The 23572-nt window shown below is 51.8% G+C and overlaps 1 protein-coding gene across 6 annotated transcripts in view; it reads left to right on the forward strand.

Moving 5' to 3' along the window:
* Paqr5 (progestin and adipoQ receptor family member 5) overlaps positions 1-22872 on the forward strand; it is a 73935-nt gene extending 51063 nt beyond the window's left edge. For 3 of the 6 annotated variants that reach the window (XM_074062031.1, XM_074062034.1, XM_074062035.1), the window contains 5 exons: positions 1841-2046; positions 5901-6027; positions 9407-9579; positions 12007-12103; positions 18286-22872. In XM_074062031.1, coding sequence (XP_073918132.1) covers positions 1841-2046; positions 5901-6027; positions 9407-9579; positions 12007-12103; positions 18286-18748 — 1066 coding nt within the window. In that variant the 3' untranslated portion in view covers positions 18749-22872. Of the gene's footprint in view, positions 1-1840; positions 2047-5900; positions 6028-9406; positions 9580-12006; positions 12104-13949; positions 14092-18285 lie in introns of all 6 variants that reach the window. The other 3 variants (XR_012444059.1, XM_074062033.1, XM_074062036.1) reach the window with 3 other exon arrangements.
* The last annotated feature ends 700 nt before the right edge of the window (positions 22873-23572 follow it).

Consider the following 23572-nt stretch of genomic DNA (forward strand, 5'->3'; position numbering starts at 1 on the left):
CATGGTGCTCCCTTGTATTTACATATCTCCTAGGCACGTCCTTCTGTACCCTTTGTAAATCACGTCTAGATTATATATGGCTCCTGACACAGTGTAAATGGTTCTTACACTGCAGTTTGGGGAGAAAGGACAAGAAAAAAGTCTGCATACGCTTAGTGCAGGTACAGTTTCCCACTCCCCGGATGTTTTGGGTGAATCCAAGAATGTGGAGTCCATGGATTTGGAAGGTCAACTGTACATCACAGTTAAGAGGACCTCAGAGGTCATTTAGGCCACTGTCCCATTCAGACCATTGTGGGTTGACATAGATGCAACCGGCAAAGGGGTGGCTTCCTTACATCACACAGCAGAGTGGTGGCACAGGCTGGTCCTGGACTCCCTTTTCAATCATGTTGAGAAGCCAGGAGACTAGGAGGATCCGAGTTTGCTGAGTGGAGATGGGCCAGAGAAGGTCCCTGTGCTCCAGAAGGGAATAGACAGCCTGACCAGATGTGGGAAGAGAGATACAGGTTGGGGCAAGGGGAGTTGATTCCAGCAGACACCCAGTGGAAGAGAGAGAAACACTCAGTCTTGGGGTGGAGTGGAGTGATCTTTAGAGAAGCCAGGCAGCCCTGGGGGCTGCAACCCAGGTTGCAGGGGTGATATTGAGGTCCTGCTCAAGGTGGTCATTTATCACGAAATTTTTATATACATGAAAACGTGCTGGCCTGGTATGCTGGCACACAGCTGTAATCCCAACCCTTGGGGTATTGAGAGTTCAAGGCCAGGCTAGGTTACATAGCTGAACCCTGTCTTAAAAAAAATAAGTGTACATGGTAATAAGTTGTAATGTTGCAGGATGGAATAGAGTCAGGCTCTTCCTTCAGCCCATGTTTCTCCTCCCTGTGAGCTGTTGGGGCCACTTGTTTTTTGGGCCTTTTATCAAGAGCTCTTCTAGCTAGCGTGAACAACTCTGATGTGTGTCCCCAACCTCTGTCCTTTCTCCCATGGGTCTCCTGTGGAGATCCCACCATCTGTGTCTTAGTCAAGTTGAGCTAGGTGTTCCCATTGGTAGATGAACCACAGGTGCTTTAGGCTGCTTGAGATTTGCAGAAAATGCACACCACTGTTCGTGAGTCTTGAGGTCCATGCACAGCTGAGCCAAGCTGGCTAAGCGACTCCAATGCTCACAGCTCCCTACACCGAGCCAGGCACTCAGGAGACGATCCACTGAGCAATGGGGAGGGCTTGGGAAGTCTGCACGGAGATGCCCTAAGGAAGCAGCACTAAGAATGATCTCTTGACAGAAGGATCTGTTTTGGCCTTCACTTAAGCCACAGGGCTTAGTGACACTCCTCCCAGGTACTGGGTAAAAAGCTTTGTAGTCTCCTTCCTTGGAGGAGCTTGTGGGAAACAGAGCCAGCTCTCCAGGCGTGATGTGTAGAAGTGAGGCCCTGTGCAGGTGGTACCCCATGTGTGGGTCGTGGGTCAGGCAGCTCCGATGCAGAACTGTGTAGCGTCTCTGAACTTTCCACACGCGGAGCTGCTATGGGAGGTGATGAGCCCCTCTGTCCTTGGAGGCATGCACGCTGAGGCTGGAGAATCACTGAGGCAAGACGCTGTAAGAGAGATTCCATTACCACATGGCAAGGAGGAGATGGGATTAGGTAAACCTAGAGCCTCTCTTCTTATCCACCTGCCCATTCCAACTTAGAGCGAGGCTCCCCCCAGCCTCCCCAGTGCCAGGTATTACACCAAAGTGAGAACTCACAAGGGTTGTTCGTGCCAAGGAACAGAGGGCAGGAGATGGTCAGGCAGGGTTTAAGAGGAGGCTGAGTGAGTGGTCCACGCTGTGTTCCAGGTTCTTTGTGTGGAGATTCGTGACTGCACTGTATATGACGGACATCCAGAATGACAGCTACTCGTGGCCTATGCTCGTGTACATGTGTACCAGCTGTGTGTACCCCCTCGTGTCCAGCTGTGCACACACCTTCAGTTCCATGTCCAAGAACGCCCGGCACATCTGCTACTTCCTGGACTATGGAGCAGTCAACCTCTTCAGCCTGGGTATGTGAAGTCCTGCTCTTTCAGCTCCTGCCCTGAGACAGAGCCACTTGTCCTTTCCTCTGTGAGCTGGGGTCACCATAAGGCTTTGACAGATTTGCAAAAGAGTCGTGGGAATGCCAGGACCCCTGTCTAGGTTCCTGGGGAGGCTTCTGTAAGACACTTGTCCAGTAGTCCAGTAGTTAGCAACTGTCTGACTGGGGTCGACAGCCCTGGTTTGTGGTGTTTGCCAATTTCTGTGGCGTAAACACTGCCTCCATGCCCTTCTTCCGGCTCCCAGCATGATGGCCCCGACACACAGGTGTGCCCCACTGCGCAGTAAATTGTGCCCCACGGACGGATAGAGAGGCATGCATGAGTACGTAGGACTTTGTTACTGTGAGTTATTTCAATGTAAGTTCCTGTAATTTAATTTTTAATGATGGCTTGGTTTGACAGTCAGCTTGAAAGAACTCTGAAATGTTCACACTCCAGGACAGGCTGATCCCAGCACATCAGGGCTGGCCTCTGTCATGCCTGGTAGAAAAGGAGAGTGGGGTCACGACCCCCGTTGGTCCAGAGGCTTAAGGAATTGCAGACTTGCTCAAGGTACCACTGGAGTTGAGTGAAGAACCAGTTGGCGATATTGGGTGCTGCTGTCCCCAGCCTTGTTTTTTTCTTTAACTAGAGAGTTCTTCCTCCTGCCACCCCTTCTCCTCCACGTGGGCATCCGTCCGTCTCCCAGGATCCTGGTTCTGGCCTCTTCCTCCTCCCTAGTCTTGTTGGAAAGCCAGTCATCTTCCTCTCACAAAAGTTTGTGCAGGAGGTGCCTGTGCCTGTCTTCTCTTCCTTCACTCAGTGACTTGGGAAACCTTCCGGTGGCCGGGCAGGTCGCAGGGCTGTGCAGACAGTGCTGTGCACAGTCCTGACCACTTCTTTTCCCACCGCTCGGTGCTCTGCTTTCCGGTCCCCACCACTTGCTAAAGCTGGTTGCCAAGGCCCCACCTCCACCCGCCTGTCAGGCTTCACTTGGGCTTCGGGGCCCATCTCTCCTGGACCCTCTCACAGCCTTTGACTTGGGGCCCTGTTACGTGTCCTCCAGCTGTGATTCTTGTCCTATCTCCCTGTCCTCCCAGCCTTTCCTGGCCTCCCTTCTCTGCCTCCTGCACAGATGGGCGTGCTCAAAATAGGCCCTCGGGCTTCTTTCCTAACATGACCCAACTCTCAGTGAACTCTCTGCCCATCCCATCCCCTAACATCCCTGGTCAAGGCACTCCCACACCCCATCTTTAGTTTAAACCTTGGATCTGAGGTCCCTACCACCCCAAGCCTGACTGACCTCAGCCTCCTCCCGTTCCTGCCCCCTCCTCTCTTCCCCCTGGCTGGAGGTGCCACCCCTGTGCTAAGTTTCGCCTCCCCATCCACCTTCTCTCCCATCAGCCATCCACTCAGCTGTCAAGGTCAGCTGAGCCTCTCCTCAGGTTCATCAGCCCTCTTGCCCATCACCTTGGCTGACCCCAGGGTGTCACCTGCCATGTTGCAGCCACTGCCTCTGCCCTGCCCTGCAGATCCCCAGCTGCCTGGGGGGTTTCCACAGCACCCCTCCCAGACCACCCTCCCATGGAAAGAGTCCAGGCTCCTCACCACCTGGAATGAGGTCCAAACTCCTTACCCCACTGCTTCCTTGGGCCATGATTCAGAGGATTTGCTCGGTGCAGGCTGGCTCCTGATGAGCCTGGCACACATGACCTTCACTTAACCGTCCAGATACAGAGCCCAGTGCCACCACTCTTGAGCAGGTTTCTTCCCGTCCCTAAGCCTCAGTTCTGCCATCCAGAGCATGGGCATAACATCTTCCTCAAGGAGTGCTAGGATGAGTAAAAATCTTTTTTTCATCTTTTGGTGCCACCAGGGTTTGAACTCATGGCCTCACACTTGCTAAGCAGGTACTCTTACCTCTTGAGCCACTCAGCCAGCCTGAGTAAAAGCTTTTGAGTGAAGCTTGAGGACAGAGCCTGGCACTTGGCCCACGCCACAGGGTAACTCTCACCACGATTGTCCTGCCAGCCCTGGCGGCAGTTCCCAGAGGTAGGCATGGTGTTCACTTGTGCTGTAGCTGAGGGGAATGAGGTGTGGTGAAGGTGTCTGCCAGGTCGTACTGAATGGAAATGGCAGAGCCAGGGTCAGAACCTCAGTGTACAGGGTCAGCTACTGCCTTGCACTGTCCTGCACCCCGCACTAGCTCCCTGTGCACAGCGCCTCGTGTCACCACCATCTCCCTTCTCTGCACCATTACCTCTGCCATCCCCTCCGCCTCTTCCCTACCCTGAGATCCTCAGAACCCCTGCCCTGTGACCCTCCTCCCTGTCCCCAACTCTGAGTCAGCCTCCTCCATTCTAGCTCTGCTCTCAGCTTGTGCCTACCCCACACCAGCTGGGAACAATCACGGGGGACAACGATGGCTTTCACAGTTCGTGTTCTAGCCTGCAGCCCAGTGTTGGGAGTGGAGCAGTGTTCGGAAAACAGGGAAGGAAGGTCTAGGCAGTTGATGGGTTCTACCTCGGCTCCCCAGCCATCTTCCAGCCACCCTCCTCCCCCCTCCCACCCTGAGGGTGGCACTTGCTTCAGCTTCCTCCCTGGTATCCAGCTGTTCCTCACTCCGGGTCTCCTATGCACTTTCACTAGGTTTTGGTCATCCTGATGCTTCATTCCCAAATTTTTTTGTAACTCCCTATTGCCTGTGGGAGGAAGTTCCCTTTCCTTAGCCTGGCATCCAGTGCTGCATCTCTTCCACTCCTTGGACAGCCCTCCCTGCCTCAGGCACCTATCAGAGATACCACCTCAGCCTCAACATCCAGGAGGGGACCAAGGTCAGCAAATCCACCTGCTGCTCTGCCCTGTATCCAGGCTCTGGTCAGGTTTGCTTCCTGCTGTAGCTTTGGGCGGATCAGAGGCTCCCTTGCCCCTGTGTTGCCCACAGAATTTGGTGCACACCTTGGCTGCCATTAGAACCCGCTGAGCCAAAACATCCTGGTCCAGACAAGGGGTCTCCCCTGGTATCAGGCCTGAAGAAGGGTTACTCTGTCCCTTGGAGTGGTTCCCAGGTAAAACCCTATAGGCGGCCTGCTGCTGTGGAAAGAGTGACAGGCAGCAGAAGGTCCACGCTCAGCCCTTCTGCCCGTGGCTCACTGGACCCACATGCTGAGAGGAGAAAAGGCAGAGGCTGATCTGGGTGGCCGAGGCCTGTGTCAGCCTCAGACACCACAGCTCTTGATGCCTTGGAATAACAGGTGACCCTAGGTCCCAGGCTGACAGGCCTGCTGGTCACTTCTCCCAGGAGCCCTCTTGTAGTTGAGCGGTCCTAGCTCCTTTGCAAAGGACAGTCCCCTCTCCTGCTCTTTCAAATAAAAGCTTCGGTAGGTAGGTTTCTAGAAGGTCCTCAGACAGGCTCTGTCAGACCCCTAAACCTAGAACACATCCCTCACCCAGCTTCACTAGCCACTCCCCAGGACATGCCTGTCCTCAGTGAGGGTCTTCCCCACCCCCAGCACTGGTCTACTGATCTTCCCTGGGGAGTGCCTGTCCTCGGGCAGGTGTGAGAGGAAAGCTGAGTGTACTGGGCTGTTGTCAGGGGCAGTACCTACATGATTAGAATTGAGGCCTCTGCCACGAAACTGCCTGGGTTTGAAGCTTAAGTTCAGGGAGGAATGCCATTAATTCTTAGGATAAAGTTTGGGTGGACAGAGAAGCAAGGGGAAGACATCCTGAGAGGGTCTGGGGGGATGAGGGCTAAGACAGAAGCAGGGGCCAGTCTGTCCCAGGGGTCCACACTGCACCAAGGCCTGGCTTCGTCTTCAAGACTGCATTTTCCTTCCCAGGCTCAGCTATCGCCTACTCTGCATACACGTTCCCTGACGCCCTGGTGCACACCACTTTCCGCGACTATTATGTGGCACTAGCTGTGCTGAATACCATCCTGAGTACCGGCCTCTCCTGCTACTCCAGGTACGGGGGGCTGTGAGCGCTGGTGGGTGATGAGGAGTGCCCACGGGCATGTGGGGGTCCGTGGAAGAGACAGGCTCTGCGGAAGGGCCCCAGGAGCCGGGGCCTTTTCTGGGTGGAGCCCCTGTGACTGGGTACCATGGATGTCACCTTTGCAGCCACACAGGGCCATTTGTTATGAAAGCCCACACTTGCTTAAATGCTCTGAAAACCTTAATAATGTTTGAACAAGAGTGTCCTGCACTTTGAGTTTGCACTTTGATTTTGCACTGGCCCCTGAAGTCACACAGCCAGTCTATTGCTAGGCAAGGCACTTCCTTAACTTCACTTTGGCAACAGATATGGATGTGAGACCCCAGATAACATGCCCAGGACGCCTTGCACAAGCCTGGGAAGAGGAGGTTACTTAGGGATGGAGTGGACCTGCCCTAAGGTGTACGGAGGTGGGGGTGAATGATGCTCAGATGTCTGCCTCACCCCGCCCCCTCGCCGTCACTCACCCCCAGCTCGCTGCCTCTAGATCCCAGTGTTTTCTCCTCCTTGGGGTGTGAGTGTGAGAAGTGTTGCCACAGGAACAGTTATGCTAGTTTATTCAGCAAAAATGCCCAAGGGAATAGGCAAAAGCTGAGTGACTTGGGAAACCTTCCAGGTGACGGCCTTGTCCAGTCAGCACCTGCTGCGGCATCGCATCCGTAAAGGTGTGAGGGAAGCTGGCAGGTTTCACCTGAGTCCCCCATATCCCCAACCACAATCCTAGGAAGCCCCTGCAGCCCTTTGCTGACCGTCCCCAGGGAGGAACGGGGAGGGTGAGGTGTGCCTTGTGACTTCCCCAGGGCGGGTTTTGGTCCCAGCTTCCTCTGTGTGACACTTGCATTCTGTGGGACTGAGGACCTGTAGGCACATTTCACAAACCTGATAAACGAGTTTTTGTTCTGTTTTGTTTTGCCTTTTTTACATGCGGGAGGATAGGTTCTTAAACAGCATCTGCAACATTTGCCCCAACCTGTCCTCCGTCCAACAGCCCTGAGGCTGGCGGGTGGCTGTGGAAGCACAGGGCCGGCTGGCTGAGCATTGGGTTTTGTGTGACTTCATCCGTGGCGAATTCCTGGGGGCCCGAGGTGAGGCTCTCGTCCTGGAAATCACAGAGATTCCCTAAAGCTGTGAGGAAGCAGGGTCCACCCGTGGGGTCAGGAAATTGAACCAGCTGTCTCGAGGATATTATGTCCTCCTTGCTAGCTCCTTGAAGACTCTGGAGATTAAAATTCTTCACAAAGCTCAGCCTCCTGGCCAGGTTGGGAGCTGTGGGGACCGTACCGGTGGCCCAGAGGCAGTTGTGAGTCAAGGGGCAGTACGCACAGTAATGGTGAGAGGTTGGGGACTGGCCCAGTGGTGGAGTGCCTGCCTAGCGTGCATGAGGCCCTGGGTTCTATGCCTAGCACCTAAAAAAAGGAAGGGCAATCCAAAAGAGGTGGGGTATGTCCTGGTTGCCTAGTGCCTGGCTCAGGAGCCTAAACACACCTGGAGCTGGACCAATCACTGCCCCTGTGTACTTGGCTCCTAGGGACCGTGTGGCTCTGGTGATTAGGATTAGAGGGAGGGAGGCAGAGGTGACTTCTGGTTATGGAAGTAGCCAAGTTAACAGGCCAAGACTGCTTCCCCAATAACTCAGAATGCAGACTCCTGGAACACTTGCTGCTTTCTTTGTAAGCTCCCCAAATCACCTGTAAGCCCCGGGGATAACCGGAAGTCCTCTCTGATCGTGCAGGGATGGTGGATGTAGATGTGGACAGGTCTTCTGCATTTGGCATGCCGGGTATGTGCAGAAGAACTTCCTTGACACCTGGACTAGGAATCTTCTGTGTGAGCACATTTGGGGGCTTCTTCCCTTGTTAATGAAACAGGTTATTTGTCTCTGTGTGAAGCACATCTGTGGCTATCCATCCATCTATCCACCTGTCCACCCACCCAACATTTCTCATGGGCTGGCCAGGCTCCATGTACCATGTGAAGAGCTGGGAAAGCTGGGCAGAGGGAGTGACCATCCTTGTCCTTGAAGGGCACCCGGTTCAGAAAGAAAAGGCAGATCGCAGTGTCCTATTTCCTTAAAGGTGTCACAGGACAAAGCGTAATGGAAGCAATAGTACAGATGCAAAATGACACCTGCTTGGATACACAGAGCCCGGAGAAGTGGCCTCAGGACTGAGGTGGAGGGATACAACTGAAGAGAAGGGGACTTCTAAGCAAAGCAAGCAGGTGGACAAGGGCACAGGTGCCCTGAAGCAGTGAGGAGTTGCAGCCTACAAGTGGGGAATGGCTGCAGAGGGGCCGGGGGCTGGCTGGAGACTTGGAGTACCCCCTGTGTCCTCTGAGAACCAGCCCTTTGCTCCTGAAGGACTGTGATCTCCCTGGGCTTGGCTTCTGCCCTGATGGCCCTCCTGGTGTGTCACCTACTGCCGAGGTGGGGCCTTCCCATGCTGTAGCACTGGAGAGGGAGCTGAGAAAATGAGCATCCTTTCTGTGTGGTAGTGACTGAGGCCCTAGCCAGTGGGCACCCGCCCCCTGCCAACGAACCCAGTGAGGCCTCCTCACTCCTGTGGCAGTGTTATTTATGGTGCTGGATGTACATTGCCTGTCACTGTACATCGTCCATCTAGCACATCCAGTGTAGACCTCTTTTGACAAAGATGCTGAGTGTGCCCGTGGTCAGTGAGGAGAGGAGAGTGTTTATCCCAGTGAAGAGCAAGCTTCACCAGGAGCTAACTGCAGTGATAGCGAGGGCATGAGCTGGCCTGGAAGGGGCTGGGGGCCAGCACTGGCACAGAGGCTCAGCAGGCTTGGTTCGCAGACACGTATGGAGGCCAGGGAGCCTCAGTCACATGGCACAGTGCTGCCTGGGCCAGGGGTCCACATGTAGGAATACCCTACTTCTTGTGATTTTCCAAAGTAGGACACAGAACGCATGTGTATGGGCACACCCTCAGGGAATGCCTTTTCCAAGTGCCCATAGCTCAGGCAGTGGTTTCAGAACCCCAGTTGCTAGTCCTCCCAGCTTGTTCTAAGGGAGGCTCTCCACAAACCAGTGTTTCCTCAGCCAACTTCTGGTGGGGTGCCAGGCTCCCTGCAACCTGGCCCCTCAATGCTGGAGTGCAGGGAGGCCATAAGCAGGCCTGACTTTGGACGCTTCAGGGACCTGGGGTGGTTTGGAGGATTCTTTGGCCCTGGCTGCTGACTCCTAGAATCTCTGACTGTGGCGACACTCTGTGGCTGGTGATGGAATTGCATCTTGGTAGTGGGCGGAAGCTTAGGTCTGGCTCTTCTGCCTTTTTGCCTCTGTTGCTGTCTCTCTCCTGCTCTGCTTTTTCTCCTTTTTTTCTCCCTGTAGACTCGGCTTTGCAGCTGGAGATGCTGGTCCGTTTTCCCCTGGGGAAGCACTTTATCAGGCCTGGCGACATGTTGTCTCAAGTTGCAGGAAACTCATGCTTTGGGGGACAGCCCTCGCCAGCCAGAGGCAGGTTTCTTCGTGTGCAAGTGGCCACAGGGAGTGTCTGTGCACAGGTGTGCAGGTGGCCGTGAGGAGAACGCTTTATGAGTTTGTCTCTGTGTGGCAGGTGGTTTCCACACACGGGGGCCATGTCTGCCGGGTAGATTGAGAAGGCAGTGGAGGCAGGTACCCTGGTCCCTGGGGTCGTGGGAGTGTGGCTTCTTGGGGGAAAGATGGAGGCTGGGCCTGCTGGGGACAGGCAGGGGCAGTGTGACACTCGGGATGGCCCTGAGTTAAATCCTGGCAATGCTTATTATTAAGTCACTTGGCCCCAGCAAACTACCCAGATTCCTCCCAGTTCCTAGTGTCTGGTGTACAGAGATCTAAGGCAGGAAGGTGGGGGAGTGGAGCCCCCACACCCAGCTTTTTCAAAGCTGCCTTTAGTAACTGGGCATCGCTCTAAACACCTTTCGATGTGAGGAAGGGACAGCCACTGACCTTAGGTCACACGTGGGGCTTCTCAGCACAGCACAATGAAGTAATCTGCTACAGGTAGAGGGTTATGAAGGGCGGAGTCGGGATCTGGAACCCAGTGTTCTTCTCTGTGTAATTCCCCTGCTCCGCTGCCTGCCCTCATCTGGACGTTGTGGTTCTTGTTTGGTGCCCTCTTCCTTCTGCGCCCAGACCCTGCCCCCTGGCTCCTGATTGACAGGCGGTGAGGAAAGAATAAACCTGCTGGTGGGAGGAGGGTTGAGCAAAATTGGAGCTTGTCCTGAAACTGTGCACTTCCCAGGGCCCACAGTGGCCCCCTCTCTCCTGAAACAGGGTTTCCCATGCAGGCTGGTTTTGCCCAGCTGCCCTGAAGACAGGGCAGACACAGACTTGACGACTGGTCCTCAGACATGCAGGTCTGCCATTTCAGAAGGTTCTCCCTCAGCCCAGATGTCACAGGTTCCCTACCGAGGATTTAGACGGAGGCAGGTGTGTAGGAAGGTGGCTTTCCTGCCATAGGCAGCATGAGCCTTTGAGGTGGGAGAGCCTGGACAGGAGCAGCAGATGGTGTCTGAGGGAGAAAAGGCAGGATTTTTGCTAGGCATGGTGACACATGCCTATAATCCCAGAACCCAGGAGACAGAGGCAGGAGGATCAGGAGTTCGAGGCCAGTCTGGGCTACATTGCAAAACACTGTCAGGGGGCGCTGTCAGGAAGGAAAGGAGGGAGGGAGGGAGGATGGGAAGGAGGGAGAGAGGGAGGGAGGGAGGAAAGAAGGAAGGAAGATGCTGGGCTGGGAGAGAGGATCTGGGGAGCAGAGGTAGGGTTGGCACAGGACATAGGCCCCCCAGGAGTGCATAGCGAAGACCAAGGGGCCCTGTGTGTCTATTGCCTCTGGGGACTGCAGCAGAGCAGCCCCCATGGGTTCAGTGCTGAACCTCTGGACACCACCATGTGGGGGCTGCTGAGGGAGAACCCAGCCCTGCCTGTGCCTTGTAACATTGAACTGGGTGCTTCCCCTGCCACCCGGCCCTGGCAGCCCTGCCAGGGCACGAGCACTTCCTTACTCAAGTCTCTGCTCAGAGCTGTGGTTTTGTATGGCGTCTCCTTGCCTGTCTGTGTCTCCTGGTGTCCAGCCATCTGTGCTGTCCTGCTCCCACACACTCAACTAACTGCCACCTCTCTCCAGGCCAGAGGGGGCGCTGTCACAGCCCTGCGCAAGGCCTCACCTCTCTCTGCACCAGTCAGCAAGGCTTGAGTCAATGCTGGCTTCCTTTGTCTTTGCATTGGAGGCAGATGGGGGAAGTGATGAAGTATGGAAGGAAAGACCTCATATTAATCAGTTTCCCTAGTCTGGCATCCCTGTGTGATATCCATCCACTTGAACCAATGGTTTGCTCCTTGACCTCTGCAGACCGTGACCCCAGGGTCTGTGCCAGTGTCACCTGTCCCAGGGTCCTGGTGGTAACTGGGCATTAAAAGCAGTTCAGTCAGCCAGGCACCAGTGGCTCATACCTGTAATCCCAGTTACCAGGGAGGCTGACATTGGGAGGATCACCATTCCAGGACAGCCCAGGCAAATAGTTTGGGAGACCCTATCTCCAAAATAACCAGAGCAAAATGGACTGGAGGTGTGGCTCAAGTGGTACAGTGTAGACTTTGCAAGTGCAAACCCCTGAGTTCAAACTCCAGTTCCACACACACACAAAAGCAGTTAGGTCAGTCGGTCCATACAGGGCTTTCGCCCAGCCCCTCCCAGCTTGGTCTGGATACCGTTGCTGCTCACGGCTTCAGGGCCAGTTTCTCCAGACACCCGATCGCATCTGAGGTTTTGCCTCTTCCACTGGGACAGGGGACGTGGAAGACGCTGGTGAAGAAGCACTGCCTCAGGAGGTGGTGTGAATGTGATTGTCATCTGTTAATTGGTGTGTGTGTGTGTGTGTGTGTGTGCGCGCGTGCTCACGCACTGTAATTCCTCAAACTCTGTGTTTCCCTTTCTTCCCTTCCAGGTTTCTGGAAATCCAGAAGCCCCGGCTGTGCAAGCTGCTTCGTATCCTTGCCTTTGCCTACCCCTATGCCTGGGACACCCTCCCCATCTTCTACAGGGTAAGACCCTGCTGTGACTCCCCTCTGCCACCTGGGGGTCAAGTCACCATGCTGGGCACCACAGGACATGCAGGAGTTGGGATGTAGGTGCCACCCTGATGGCACCTGCAGAATGGTTAGAGTGTCAAACACAGAGGCCTTAGAGGCATCTCAGGAGCAATCAGAGCCGGGTAGAGCAGCAGCCTGGGCTTTGGTAGCGAGAGCGAGACTGGGCTCTGGAGGCAAAGCTCCAGTGCCCCCTGCTGGTCAGTGGGCAAGATCGCCATGTCTTTATTTTTCTCATCTATAAACCAAGCAGGATGGGAACACCACTGGGTCTGTGAGGAAAATTAAAGGAGGCGACATGCCAAGTGCCAGTGGGTGTCAATATCCATTGTCATATCATTGTCATATGCTACCACCAATAAATGTATCACACTGGTGTTGCAGGAAAGGGTTTGGAGGAAGGTTGGACAGGATAGGTGGGAGGAGGGTTGAGGTGGGAGTGACAGACCACGGAAAGGAAACTCCATACACTCTCAGATTGGGTGGGCCTGCGTCCAAATTCTGGTCCCGCTGCTCACTGGCCAAGTGATCTCAGGCAGTGCAGTTGCCTCTCAAGGCCTCAGTTTCCCCATCTGACACATGGGCTCCGATGGTCTCAGCAATGCTGGCACACGGCAATGCCTGTGAGTGGGCTTCTCCCAGGAGCAGTGCACGAGGCCCAGATGGCAAGACCTGGGAGTGTGGGGACGGAAGGGCAGTTGAAGACTTGCTCTGTACTTCCCCAGGTGGGTTTGGGGGAGACCTTGAGCTGGGGATGCAGCCTGTTCCTTTCACTCCATCCTGGAGCAGACTTGAGCCAGGACAGTGCACCCTGGATCACACAGCCCCAACCCTGCGGCCTGCATGGCTGCCATGCTCTGTGCTTCTGGCCCACAGCTGCATCAACAGCTGGGCAGTGGGGAGGGGAGGTCTCATTCTAAATGGTGACGTTGATTCTGGAATTGGCCTGCCTGGGTTCGGATCCCAACGTCACTGATTGTTTGTGGTTTGAAAGTCACTCCCTGGCTCATGTTTCTGCTCTGCACAATGGAGAGACAGAGCTGCTGAGGTCATTGTGGAGACTCAGGTGAATGGAGTGTGTAAAGGGCAAGGTCTGGCGTCCTCAGCAGTAATGACAATAACGCAAACACCGCCCTTAACTCCGGAGCAGTGTGAAGCCATGCTTAATATTTGTGCATAGTTCAGAGCCATAGTCAGTAGCATTGGTCAGTGGCTGGGATTCAGAAGTGAGTTCAGGTGCAAATAGACCCCTTTCTCCTAACTCCCCCAGAAAGAATTTTCTTCTCTTTCCCTTTCCTTTTCTCTTATTTTTCCTCCTCCTCCTCTTCCTCCTCCTCCTCTTCCTCCTCCTCTTTTTCCTCCTCCTCCTTCTTCTTCATGGTACTGGGGCTTGAACTCAGGGCCTATACCTGCAGCCACTCCACCAACTCTTTTTTGTGAAGGGTTTTTTTTTTTTTTTTTTTTTGAGATAGGGACTCACAAACTATTTGCCCAGGCTGGCTTTGAACCATGATCCTCCTGATCTCTGTCTGAGTAGCTAGGATTACAGGTGTAAGCCACCACTGGTGCCCTTCTCCTCCTCTCCCTCCTCCTACTCTTCTTCTTCTCCCTGCCATCCTCCCTTCTCTTCCTCCTCCTTCTCCTGTTCTTCTTCCTCCCTGAGCATCCCTCCTTCAGGCTGCAGACCTGAGGAGATGAGGCCTGGACCTGCCCATGTGCTGAGCTGTGTGGGTCTTGCCAGGTTGCTGAGAATCCTGCCTGAAGTCTTCTCAAGGCCTTCTGTTTCTTTAAATCCCCGCAGCTCTTCCTGTTCCCAGGGGAGAGTGCAGGGAACGAAGCCATCTTGTACCATCAGAGACACATGGCCATGACACTCTTGGCCTCTTTCCTATATTCTGCACACCTGCCAGAGTGCCTGGCCCCTGGACGCTTTGACTACATTGGTGAGTGGGAGGTGGTCCTCTTGGACGGGAGGGTCATCCTGACACCAGTGCATGTGGCTGCAGAGTGGGAGGGGATGACAAGGAGGAGGGCAGCTGTAGAGGCAGAGAAAGAAGCAATTCTTGAGGGAGCTGTCTGGGTGAGTGACATTGCCAGTTGACAGAGATCAGGATGTGTGTCACCAGTGCACTGCCAGGTAGGAGTGGGGAGGATGGAGAGCAGGCAACACAGGGGCCATGAGGCATTCCAAAGATGATGGTCCTATTGGTACCTAGAACCTAGGGTCCCATCACTCAGTAAAAGTAACAAGCGGCCATGGAGAGGAAGAGGGAAGACAGGCCACAGATGGCACCCAGGGTCCCAAACAGCAGGGGGCTGTGCAGAGGAGAGGAAAGGGTGTGTCCTATACAGGTGGGTAGAGGGGCTGGGGTTGTGGTAGAGAAATGGTTCTCAAGTGTGTTCCCATGAGCAGCAGTGTCACCTGGGACCCACCCAGACTTCCTGAACCAGGAACAACACACAGCACACACAGAGGCCCTATGCTGCTCCAGGAAGCTGAGCTCTCTCACTGAGCAGGCCAAGGTGTGAGAGCAGGAGGGGCCACACCTGCTGGGAGGGCTCTCTGTCTAGGACTCTGTGGACTGTACCACCCCAGCTCTGAGACCCACTGGGAGGAAGGCAGCCTTGGGTCACTGCTGGAAAAGGTGACAAGCCTTTGGAGTATGAGTTCCTTAAAGAACTACCTTGGGAACCATTAATTGTTCCCACCACACAAGCACCCTGGTTCTCTCCAGGTCCAGTCCTTTGAGTTCTGCCTCCTCCCACCTAAGCTATGTGTTCAGATTTTGTGTGACCTGTAGAATCTCATCTCTTTCTTCTTGAGTTCTCCTGGAGGGGTTGTAGCTAGCACAATGCTAGAGGAGGAGGAGAGACCGGGCGCTGGAGGGGCCTGGAGCCTGCCAACCCATCCACTCCCCAGTCCCGTCTTGGGAAGGGAGCTGGGTGGAGGTGAAGGTTGGGGAGGGCTGCAGGGAAAATAACCAATGGCATTATTTTTGCCAGCACTCTGGCTTGTCACTGTTTCATTGCTTCACCCTCTTGGTACAGAGCAGAAAAACTCCAGGGGTGGAGTGGGGTGGGGATTTGCCAGACAGCAGCTATGACAGATCCTCAACAAGAAATTTTAAGGTCTTGTAAAGCCAGCTTTCTTTCACTCCTGGTTATTATTGAACCTAACTGGGCCTAACTGGGAATGACGGGAGATGCAGAAAGGACAAAGGATAGACAGACAGACAGAAAGTTGGGGCCAGGGGTGTTGGGTGCTCAGATGGAAATGCACAACAGCCTCATTGCTTCTTTTCTCTATTATTCTCTTCATTTACTCTGCTTCTTTTCTCTATCTTAATTCTTTAAGGCCTTACTCCTTTATAGTTCTTTAAAACCTTGCTTCTAAAGTCTTTCTTCTTTCTACTCTTTAAAACCTCACTTCTAAAGTCTCATCTTCTATTCTTTAAAGTCTCTTTCCTTAGACTTGTTCTGTCCCATGTTTTCTCTTAGCTTTTCTGTAGCTTGGCTTTTCTAAAGCCTATGTATAAAGTTTTCGGTGCAGACTTGCTCTGTCCCATGTTCTCTTGTTAGCTTTCTTAAAGCCTCGGCCCTTAGACTTGCAGACAAACGACAGCAGCAGTCCCCTTGCAAGCTGCCAAATAATTCTATCAACTGCTCTTTAGCAATTCCCCTTCAGCAATTCTTTTCCCTTCAGCAGTCCTCCCTTCAGCAATCCCCCTTCAGCAATCTTCCTCTAGCAATTTCCCTTCAGCCAAAAACCCCCCCATCCAAAAGCCTCCCCCCATCCAAAAGCCTCGTGTCCTCCTTCAGAGAATCTTTTATATCCAGTGGTAAACAAGGAGGTGGAGCAATGGTTCTCGGGGAGGGGCCTTTGTAACAGGAGACACCTGCCTTAAACAACGGAGGAAAGCAGCTGAGCTGCATCTCATCTTCTCACTCTCTTCTGCAGCTGGGGCTGTGCCAAATCTCAGCCTACAGATTACTTGACATAAACATCTTAGGAAAAGCAGCTGCTCTGCATCTTACTCTGGCCCTATTCTGTGGCTGGGGCTGTGCCACAGTCAGCCTGCAGGACATTGAGTACAACTGTGCTAAGGTCCTCATAGGCTTCTCCTACTCCACTCCTCACAGTCTTTGTCTTAAGTAACTCACTCTGCAGGAGGTGGGAATCCCCCTGAAGTGTCCCCTGCCTGTGTGGGAATTAGCCTTGGCCAACAAGAAGCTCCCCAAGGCCTGCTGGGTGGGACTGTCAAAGCCACTGTGGCCATCTCGGATCACCCAACCCAACACTGGTGACCCGTCTGTCTTTTACCTCTCACCCTAATGGAGGCCGGTGTGCTGTCTGCTTGGTCCTGTGTCTTTGAGGAGTGCGGCTCTTAGCTGTAGGAAAAGCCACTTTGCTGTATCACACACAGATTTGTGAGTCCTAGGGTGGCTCCTAGGACACATTTATTGCATGCTTCTGGGATGGGATAGGTTGAGGGGGTGCAAGATGGAACTTGTTTTCACTGAAAGACAATCCTTACCTCACTTCCTGCTGCCTTAGTTAGTTGGTGCTGACATACAAGTCCCACAGACAGGGTGGCCTGAACCTCAGGAAGGAACTGTCATCAGGGTGTAGGCAGGAGTCTCTCTTGAGGCTACTCTCCTTGACCATAGTTGGGTGTCCTTTCCTCTGTCTCCATGCAAGCATCCCTCCATGTAGGTGCCCGTTTATGTCTTTTTTTGGGGGAGGGGATGGTACTGGGATTTGAACTCAGGGTGTTCTACCACTTGAGCCACATCCCCTGCCCTACTATGTCCTAATCTCCTTTTTTATAGGGACACCACTTTAGTGACCTCCTTGTTACTATAAAGACCGTCTCCCCTACAATGGTCACATTCCCAGCTGCTGGGGTTAGGACTTTACCATATGAAATTTCCAGGGACACAGTTCAGCCTATCACACGTGTGCCCTTCTCTTTCTACTCCTGGGTCACTGCCCAAAGCAGTCCCTGACACTGGGCCTTGTACCCCTTGTCTCACCAGCCTCCAAACCTGCATGTCTCTGTGGATGAGAGGGGTGAGCAGGTCAGGTATGTCATCAGGGAAGAGGAGCCCTGGTCGCATCTCTGAGTAACCAGCACAGGGAGAGGGTCACTTGGTAAGGGGGCCATCAGAAAAGCTGGTCAGCTTCTCCTTTGGTGTTGATGTCAGAATCTGAGCAAGCGCTAAAGAAATGGCCTCTGGCAGAACTTGGCACCTGGCTTTTTCATCTGGAAACTGAGGCTGGTGGATAAGTTGGCTTAAAAGTGAATTTTTGCTCTGGTGGTCTCTGTAATTTTCTTATATTGCTTTTAAAAATAAATGTATTGAGGTGTATTTCACAGGTGAAATAATATCCCAATGTCGAGTAAATGATTCAGTGATACTTTTAGTAAATTTACTAATTGGCAATTTAGTAAATGTACCAACTGATTTTTTACCAAAAATCATTTTAGAACATTTTCATCACCCCAGTAAACTCCCTCTTGTCCATACATTGTGACTCCCTATTCTGCCCTGCTCAAGGCAACCATTAATCTCTCTGGGTATTTTTTTCTGCATAAATTCTTTATTAAGCTCAACATAGTACAGTCATTTAATAACTAAAAACTGATACCTAAAAATATTAGGTACAATACAAATATTTATAAAGTAGACACATTTCAATTATAACTTTTAATGTAATTTTAAGAAAACCAGCAGTTTTCTGAGTGAGTTTTTCTCTTCTCTGTCTTTATGGTTTTGCCTGTTCTGAGCAGTTCCCATAAACAGAGTCACATATGTGGTCTGTGTCTGGCTTCTTTCACTTGGCACACGGTTTTTAGAGTACACGCCACGGGCTGCACCACACACCAATCCTCCCTTCCTGAGCCAGCGTGGACTTGGGAGGTAGAGGCAGAAGGATTCCAAGTTGTAGGCTAATGAGGCTAAAGTCAGCTAGAACCGTTCTCAAGAACAGAACAAAACAAAAGGACTTGGGGGCATGGCCCCAGGGGGTAGAGCACTTGCCTAGCCAGCGTGGCCCTGAGTTCAAACCCAGCCCCCCACACCACCTTCCTCCCTTTTGACTGACGATCTCCACGCCTTCCATGTGTTCACTGCAGGTCACAGTCACCAGCTGTTCCACGTGTGTGTGATCCTGGCTACACACATGCAAATGGAGGCCATCCTTCTGGACAAGACTCTGAGGAAGGAGTGGCTGCTGGCCACCTCGAGGCCCTTCTCCTTCTCACAGATAGCCGGAGCCCTTCTTCTGTGCATGATTTTCAGCCTCAGCAACATAATTTATTTCTCAGCTGCTCTGTATCGGATTCCGGAGCCAGAATTACACAAAAAGGAAACATAACTCGGTCAATAAGCTCCTTCTGCCAGATGCCAGCTTTAAGCTGTGACACCCCAGCCACCACAAGCCAATGGCTGAAAGAACTCATCGTGACTGGTGTCTTGGTATTTTTGAACGGGTTCATGTCAAAAAGGTATATAACTTCGGAGATTTCTCTAATGTGCACTGATTCTGTGTGTGTGATTTTAAAAGGGGAAATGTGGTCTCAAGCAAGCCCTGGATGAGGCAAAAAAGTATTGACATTTCATTGCATTTTCAATTTATTTAAAATGGGGTTTTCAATTCTCTAAAAAGTTGGGTCAAGCATACCACCCTTCTGGTTTTTGTATTACTCTTTAAAAGTGCAACTACAGCCTAGTGCTGGTGACTGACGCCTGTAATCCTGGCTACTTGGGAGGCTGAGATCGGGAGGATCAAGGTTAGAGGTCAACCCAGGCACATAGTTCATGAGACCCCCCCCATCTCCAAAATAACCAGAGCAAGATGGACTGGAGGCATGGCTCAAGTGGTAGAGCACCTGCTTAGCAAGTGCAAGGGCCTGAGTTCAAACTCCAGCACCACAAAGGAGGAGGAGGAGGAGGAGAAGGGATGAGCAGAGATTCCTCCAAGAGCCCACAGAGGCTTATCTACCACTTTGGGAGAATGAGCAGGGAGAGTCAGTAGGAGGACCTGAGAACCTAGAAGTTGGGTCTGTTGGAGCCCTGGGGACTGGGAAGCCATTTCAGAATGAGGGGACCCCCCACACACCTAGGGGACAGGAATGAACACAAGGCCAGTCCTCCTTCCACCTGCATTCTGCCCTCAGAGTGCAAGTTTCCACGTCATTATGGAGCCTGAGCGTGTAGGATATTGTTTTTTGTAAATGTATAGCCTATGGCTGGGTGCCATATGTTCGGTTATGCTCTGTCCTCTTGTTGCCAATTTGAGCTGCACAGGTGAAATGTATTAAACCGTGGAGAGGGATGAGTTTATTTCAGTCCCTTGTGCTCATCTGTCACTGCTTAAACCACTGGAAAGGCCATATTTTTAGATCCTGTACACTCCATACTGCATCAGTGTTTCAGATATGCTGCTGAATTTAGTATTCATGTGCAGAAGATGTGGAAGACTTCACCACTGGGGCCGTCATCGGTCATCGTTTGGTGTGGTGGCATATGAGCACCAGTAATCCCAGCTACCCACCCAGGAGGTAGAGATAGGAGGATCCAGGGTCAAGGCCAGCCTGGGTAAAAGTTATCTAAACCTTCTATCAAAAACAAAAACAAGCAGGTGCCATTGGCTCACACCTGTAATCCTAGCTACTCAGGAGGCAGAGATCAGGAGGATCTTGGTTCAAAGTCAACTTGGGCAAATAGTTCTTGAGAACCTATCCTGAAAAAACCCATCACAAAAAAAAGGACTGGTGGAATGGCTGAGGGTGCAAGTCCTGCATTCAAACCCCAGTACTGGAAGAAAAAAGACAAGGAAAGGGAATCAGAAACACCAGATTCCCGGAGTGAGCCTGGGCACCCGCTCTGTGAGGTTAGATGCAGGCTTTGTTGAGCGGATCTGCACTGGAGCAAGTTCCCCAGATGACTCCAACACGGGGGGACCTGAAGAACGTCGGTCACATGCTCGCTACCAAGGCCCTGCCCCGTCCAATTTGTTCCGGTCGATTAGAGCTTTGGCAGCTCACCAGCTCAGGGCCTGCCCCATTTTCTTTCCAGGCTTCTACTCTGAATAGTACTAGGAAAGTCATCAGAATAAAAATGGAGTCTCACGCGTCAAACCCTGACACATAACTAAATAAAAGAAAGGTGAGAGGCTTGATGTATGCTGATTTAAAAGATTTTAAAAAACAAAAGCAAAAATAACCTATCATGGAGCCAGGTGTGGTGATGCACGCTTGTAATCCCAGTACTTGGGAGGCAGAGGCAAGAGGATACCTAGTTCAAGGCCAGCCTGGGCTACATAAGGAGACCTGTCTCAAAAACTAAACAAACAAAACCAAGAACTACTGGAAACACCAAAAACGGTCACCAAAGACCCTGCCAGAAGCACAACCTTGTCCAAAGATCACTGCAGCCTCACACAGTACTTCTGTGAGGATGGCTGACCACATGGCCTGTCCAGTCTCGACTGACACCTGGTAATCCATGCTTGTAGCCGAAGATGGTTGTTTCAAATATGGCTTACACAATCCTCCTCATTTAGCCTTTACAAATGTCCCCTTCCTCAACCTCCTTACGGGAACGAGGATCCCTTCGCACGCCAGTTCCCGAAAGCACTCGTGGTCTCTGGAGAACCTCTGTTATTTGGCTTGTGGTACTGAGCACCGAGCACTTTCTCATTTGTTTCATTATTAGTGCAAGTCCAGGATTTTATGGCGTTTGCAGGGAGTACAGGCATGCTGATGCAAAACCGTTTTTCACAGAGGCCAATCAACCCCTGATCTGCATGTGGCAGTGACTTAGGGGGCCCACCCTTGTCACGGTGCTGTCAGGTGCACCCCATGTCTTACAAGACTGCCTCTGATAACGGGCCCAGCCCTGAAATGCCCGGTGCACAGCTCGTCTTCCAACCCTCCAAGGACAAGTAGCCGTTTATATGTTGGAAGAGAGAGGTCAAGAAATATGATTTCATTACTTTTATCCCATCTGTTTTCTTCCTCAGAGGGAAGGGAGACTGATAAAATTATATGGGCTGCGTGACAAAGTTTGTTCCTTGCCAACAGTCTGATGGTGTTGATAGAATCCCACATCGGCAGAGTCTGTGGGTCCCCATTTCATCCTACTGAAGCTCATTTGTGATACCAGGGATTGAACTCAGAGTGTTGAACTTGCTAGGCAAGCACTCTTGATCTTTGCCCCCCAGCCCTTTTATTTTGATTTTGAGATAGAGTCTCACCGACTTTGCCTGGACTGGCTTTGAACCCTGATCCTTCTGTCTCCCAAAGAGCTGGGATTACAGGCATGCACAACCATGTCCACCTCTTGAAGCATGAGAAAAGTGTATAAAGTTTAAATACCTTTTTCTAGTAATGCCAAAGGCAAAGTGTTTTTAAAATCTATCTATACATCATAAAATAGTGTTTTCTTTTTAATCAGAAGATATAGGCTTTAAGAAGATTAAGTGATCAGTATGAAAGACTTTTAGATTATTTAATCTTCGTTTATGCTGCTTTCTCATCATGCTTAATGATGAAAAGGAAATGTTAAGTCAACAGAATAAGATCAAGTGCTCGATGAGAATGTTTTTATAAATTTGGTGAATTTCAGTCCCGTTGTACACTTTCGGACAGTGTTATCTAGTAAGATTTTATAACGGTTTTGCCATTTTTGAAGCTACATAGTGTAAAATGAGAATTAATTGTCGTTATTAAGTTACAGACATTTGATGCCTCTCGGGGTATAGTTTTACTCAAGCCATCCCAGGAAGCCAAAAATGTTGGCAGGGGTCTTGGAAGATCTCACTGGAAAGATGTCGTTTAATGTAGCGATTCTTAGTCCTTAGAAAATGTCTCAGCCGGGCACCCGTGGCTCACGCCTGTCATCCTAGCTACTCAGGAGGCAGAGATCGGGAGGATCAGGGTTTGAATCCAGCCCAGGAAAATAGTTCGAGAGACCCTATCTCGAAAAAAACCCATCACACAAAAAAAGGGCTGGTGGAGTGGCTCAAGTTGTAGGCCCTGAGTTCAAAGCCCCGGTACTGCAAAACACAGAAAAAAGTCTTGATACCTTATGAAATCCCATTGGTAGCAATTGCTCTACAAGCACTGTGGAGGACCATACTCTGATGGGATCCACCCCTCCCCCTGCCTGGCCCCCAAAACACTCTCCAGACCTGTGGGACACTGCGGTGTGATGGCCGCCTTTACCTCCCTCCACTCGCTGTAGGGCTTCATTCCCACCACTCAGGTTTTACAGAAACTGTCCACTTATTTAACTTTAATTTTTAAAAGAATGGGTTTGAGCACTGGAAGCTTGGCTCAAGTAGTAGAGCACTTGCCTAGAAGGCTTGAGGCCCTGAGTTCAAACCCCAGTACCTACAGCCAATATCTTTTTAAAAAACTGAGTTTATGATTGTTCATGGAACCCCGCTCACCCGAGAGGCTCTGAGGAAAGGTAGGGCGGAATTCAGTGGTCCTGTCACACCAGGGAGCCGCTGCTGTGAATCCTTATGAGAGACACCTGTTGTCACCATGTAATGACATAGTGTCACCCGTCAACCGAACATAGTCCCTGGTTTCCTAGTCAACAAACAGTCCTTCGGCAAACAGCCACTTGCACCCTGGACGTGTTCCTCCAGTGTCCTCAATGCCTGGCTTTCTTGAACTGTGTGAGAGGCAAAATAAAAAGTATTTATTTATCATAGGGGTGTCGTGCTGCTCACTTGGTGGGGCTGGGTTTCACCTGCTGTGCTGCACACACGTTCATCCATTGTGAGAAATAAGGTTCCTATCCACGTGTACACAGGAGAGTCGTCCCACGAATAGAACAGTGCTGTGTGTGAGGGTGGATACACTCCAAGAACTGAGGACATGGAAATGAACCAAACCTGCCATGTCTATCCTGGTGGCACAGCACTCTGGCTAAGCAGGCAGACAAGGTGCATAAATTCAGAAAATGGTGGGTGCCCTGAAGGAAATGAGCCCAAGAAAGGGTCAGGAAAGGCCTCCGAGGTGAGATGGATGGCCACTCTGATAAGCTAACATCTGAGGATAGGCTGGAGGGCCAGAAGGAGCCAGGCTGGCGAGGTGTAGGAGGAAGGTATTTCAGGTGATGGGGACAGTAAGTAACAAGGCCCTGAGGCAGCAGGTGCTTGTTCCCCAGGCCAGATAGAAACCAGGCCACTCCTTTCTAAGCGTTTAACTCTGGAAGACATCTGCACGACTGGCTTTTGAACAATTCTGAAGTTTTCCTCCTGAAAGGTTGCTGCAGGGCTTCGGTACTTGCCTAGAATGCTTCAACCTAGTGATAAACGGGTTTGGCGGAGGACATTGATCACTCCATCTTCCTCTTGACAAATACATTAGGACAGCCAGGCGCCGGTGGTTCACACCTGTAATC

The sequence above is a fragment of the Castor canadensis genome, chromosome 19 (genome assembly GCF_047511655.1).
Source record: "Castor canadensis chromosome 19, mCasCan1.hap1v2, whole genome shotgun sequence".
Taxonomy (NCBI): Eukaryota; Metazoa; Chordata; class Mammalia; order Rodentia; family Castoridae; genus Castor; species Castor canadensis.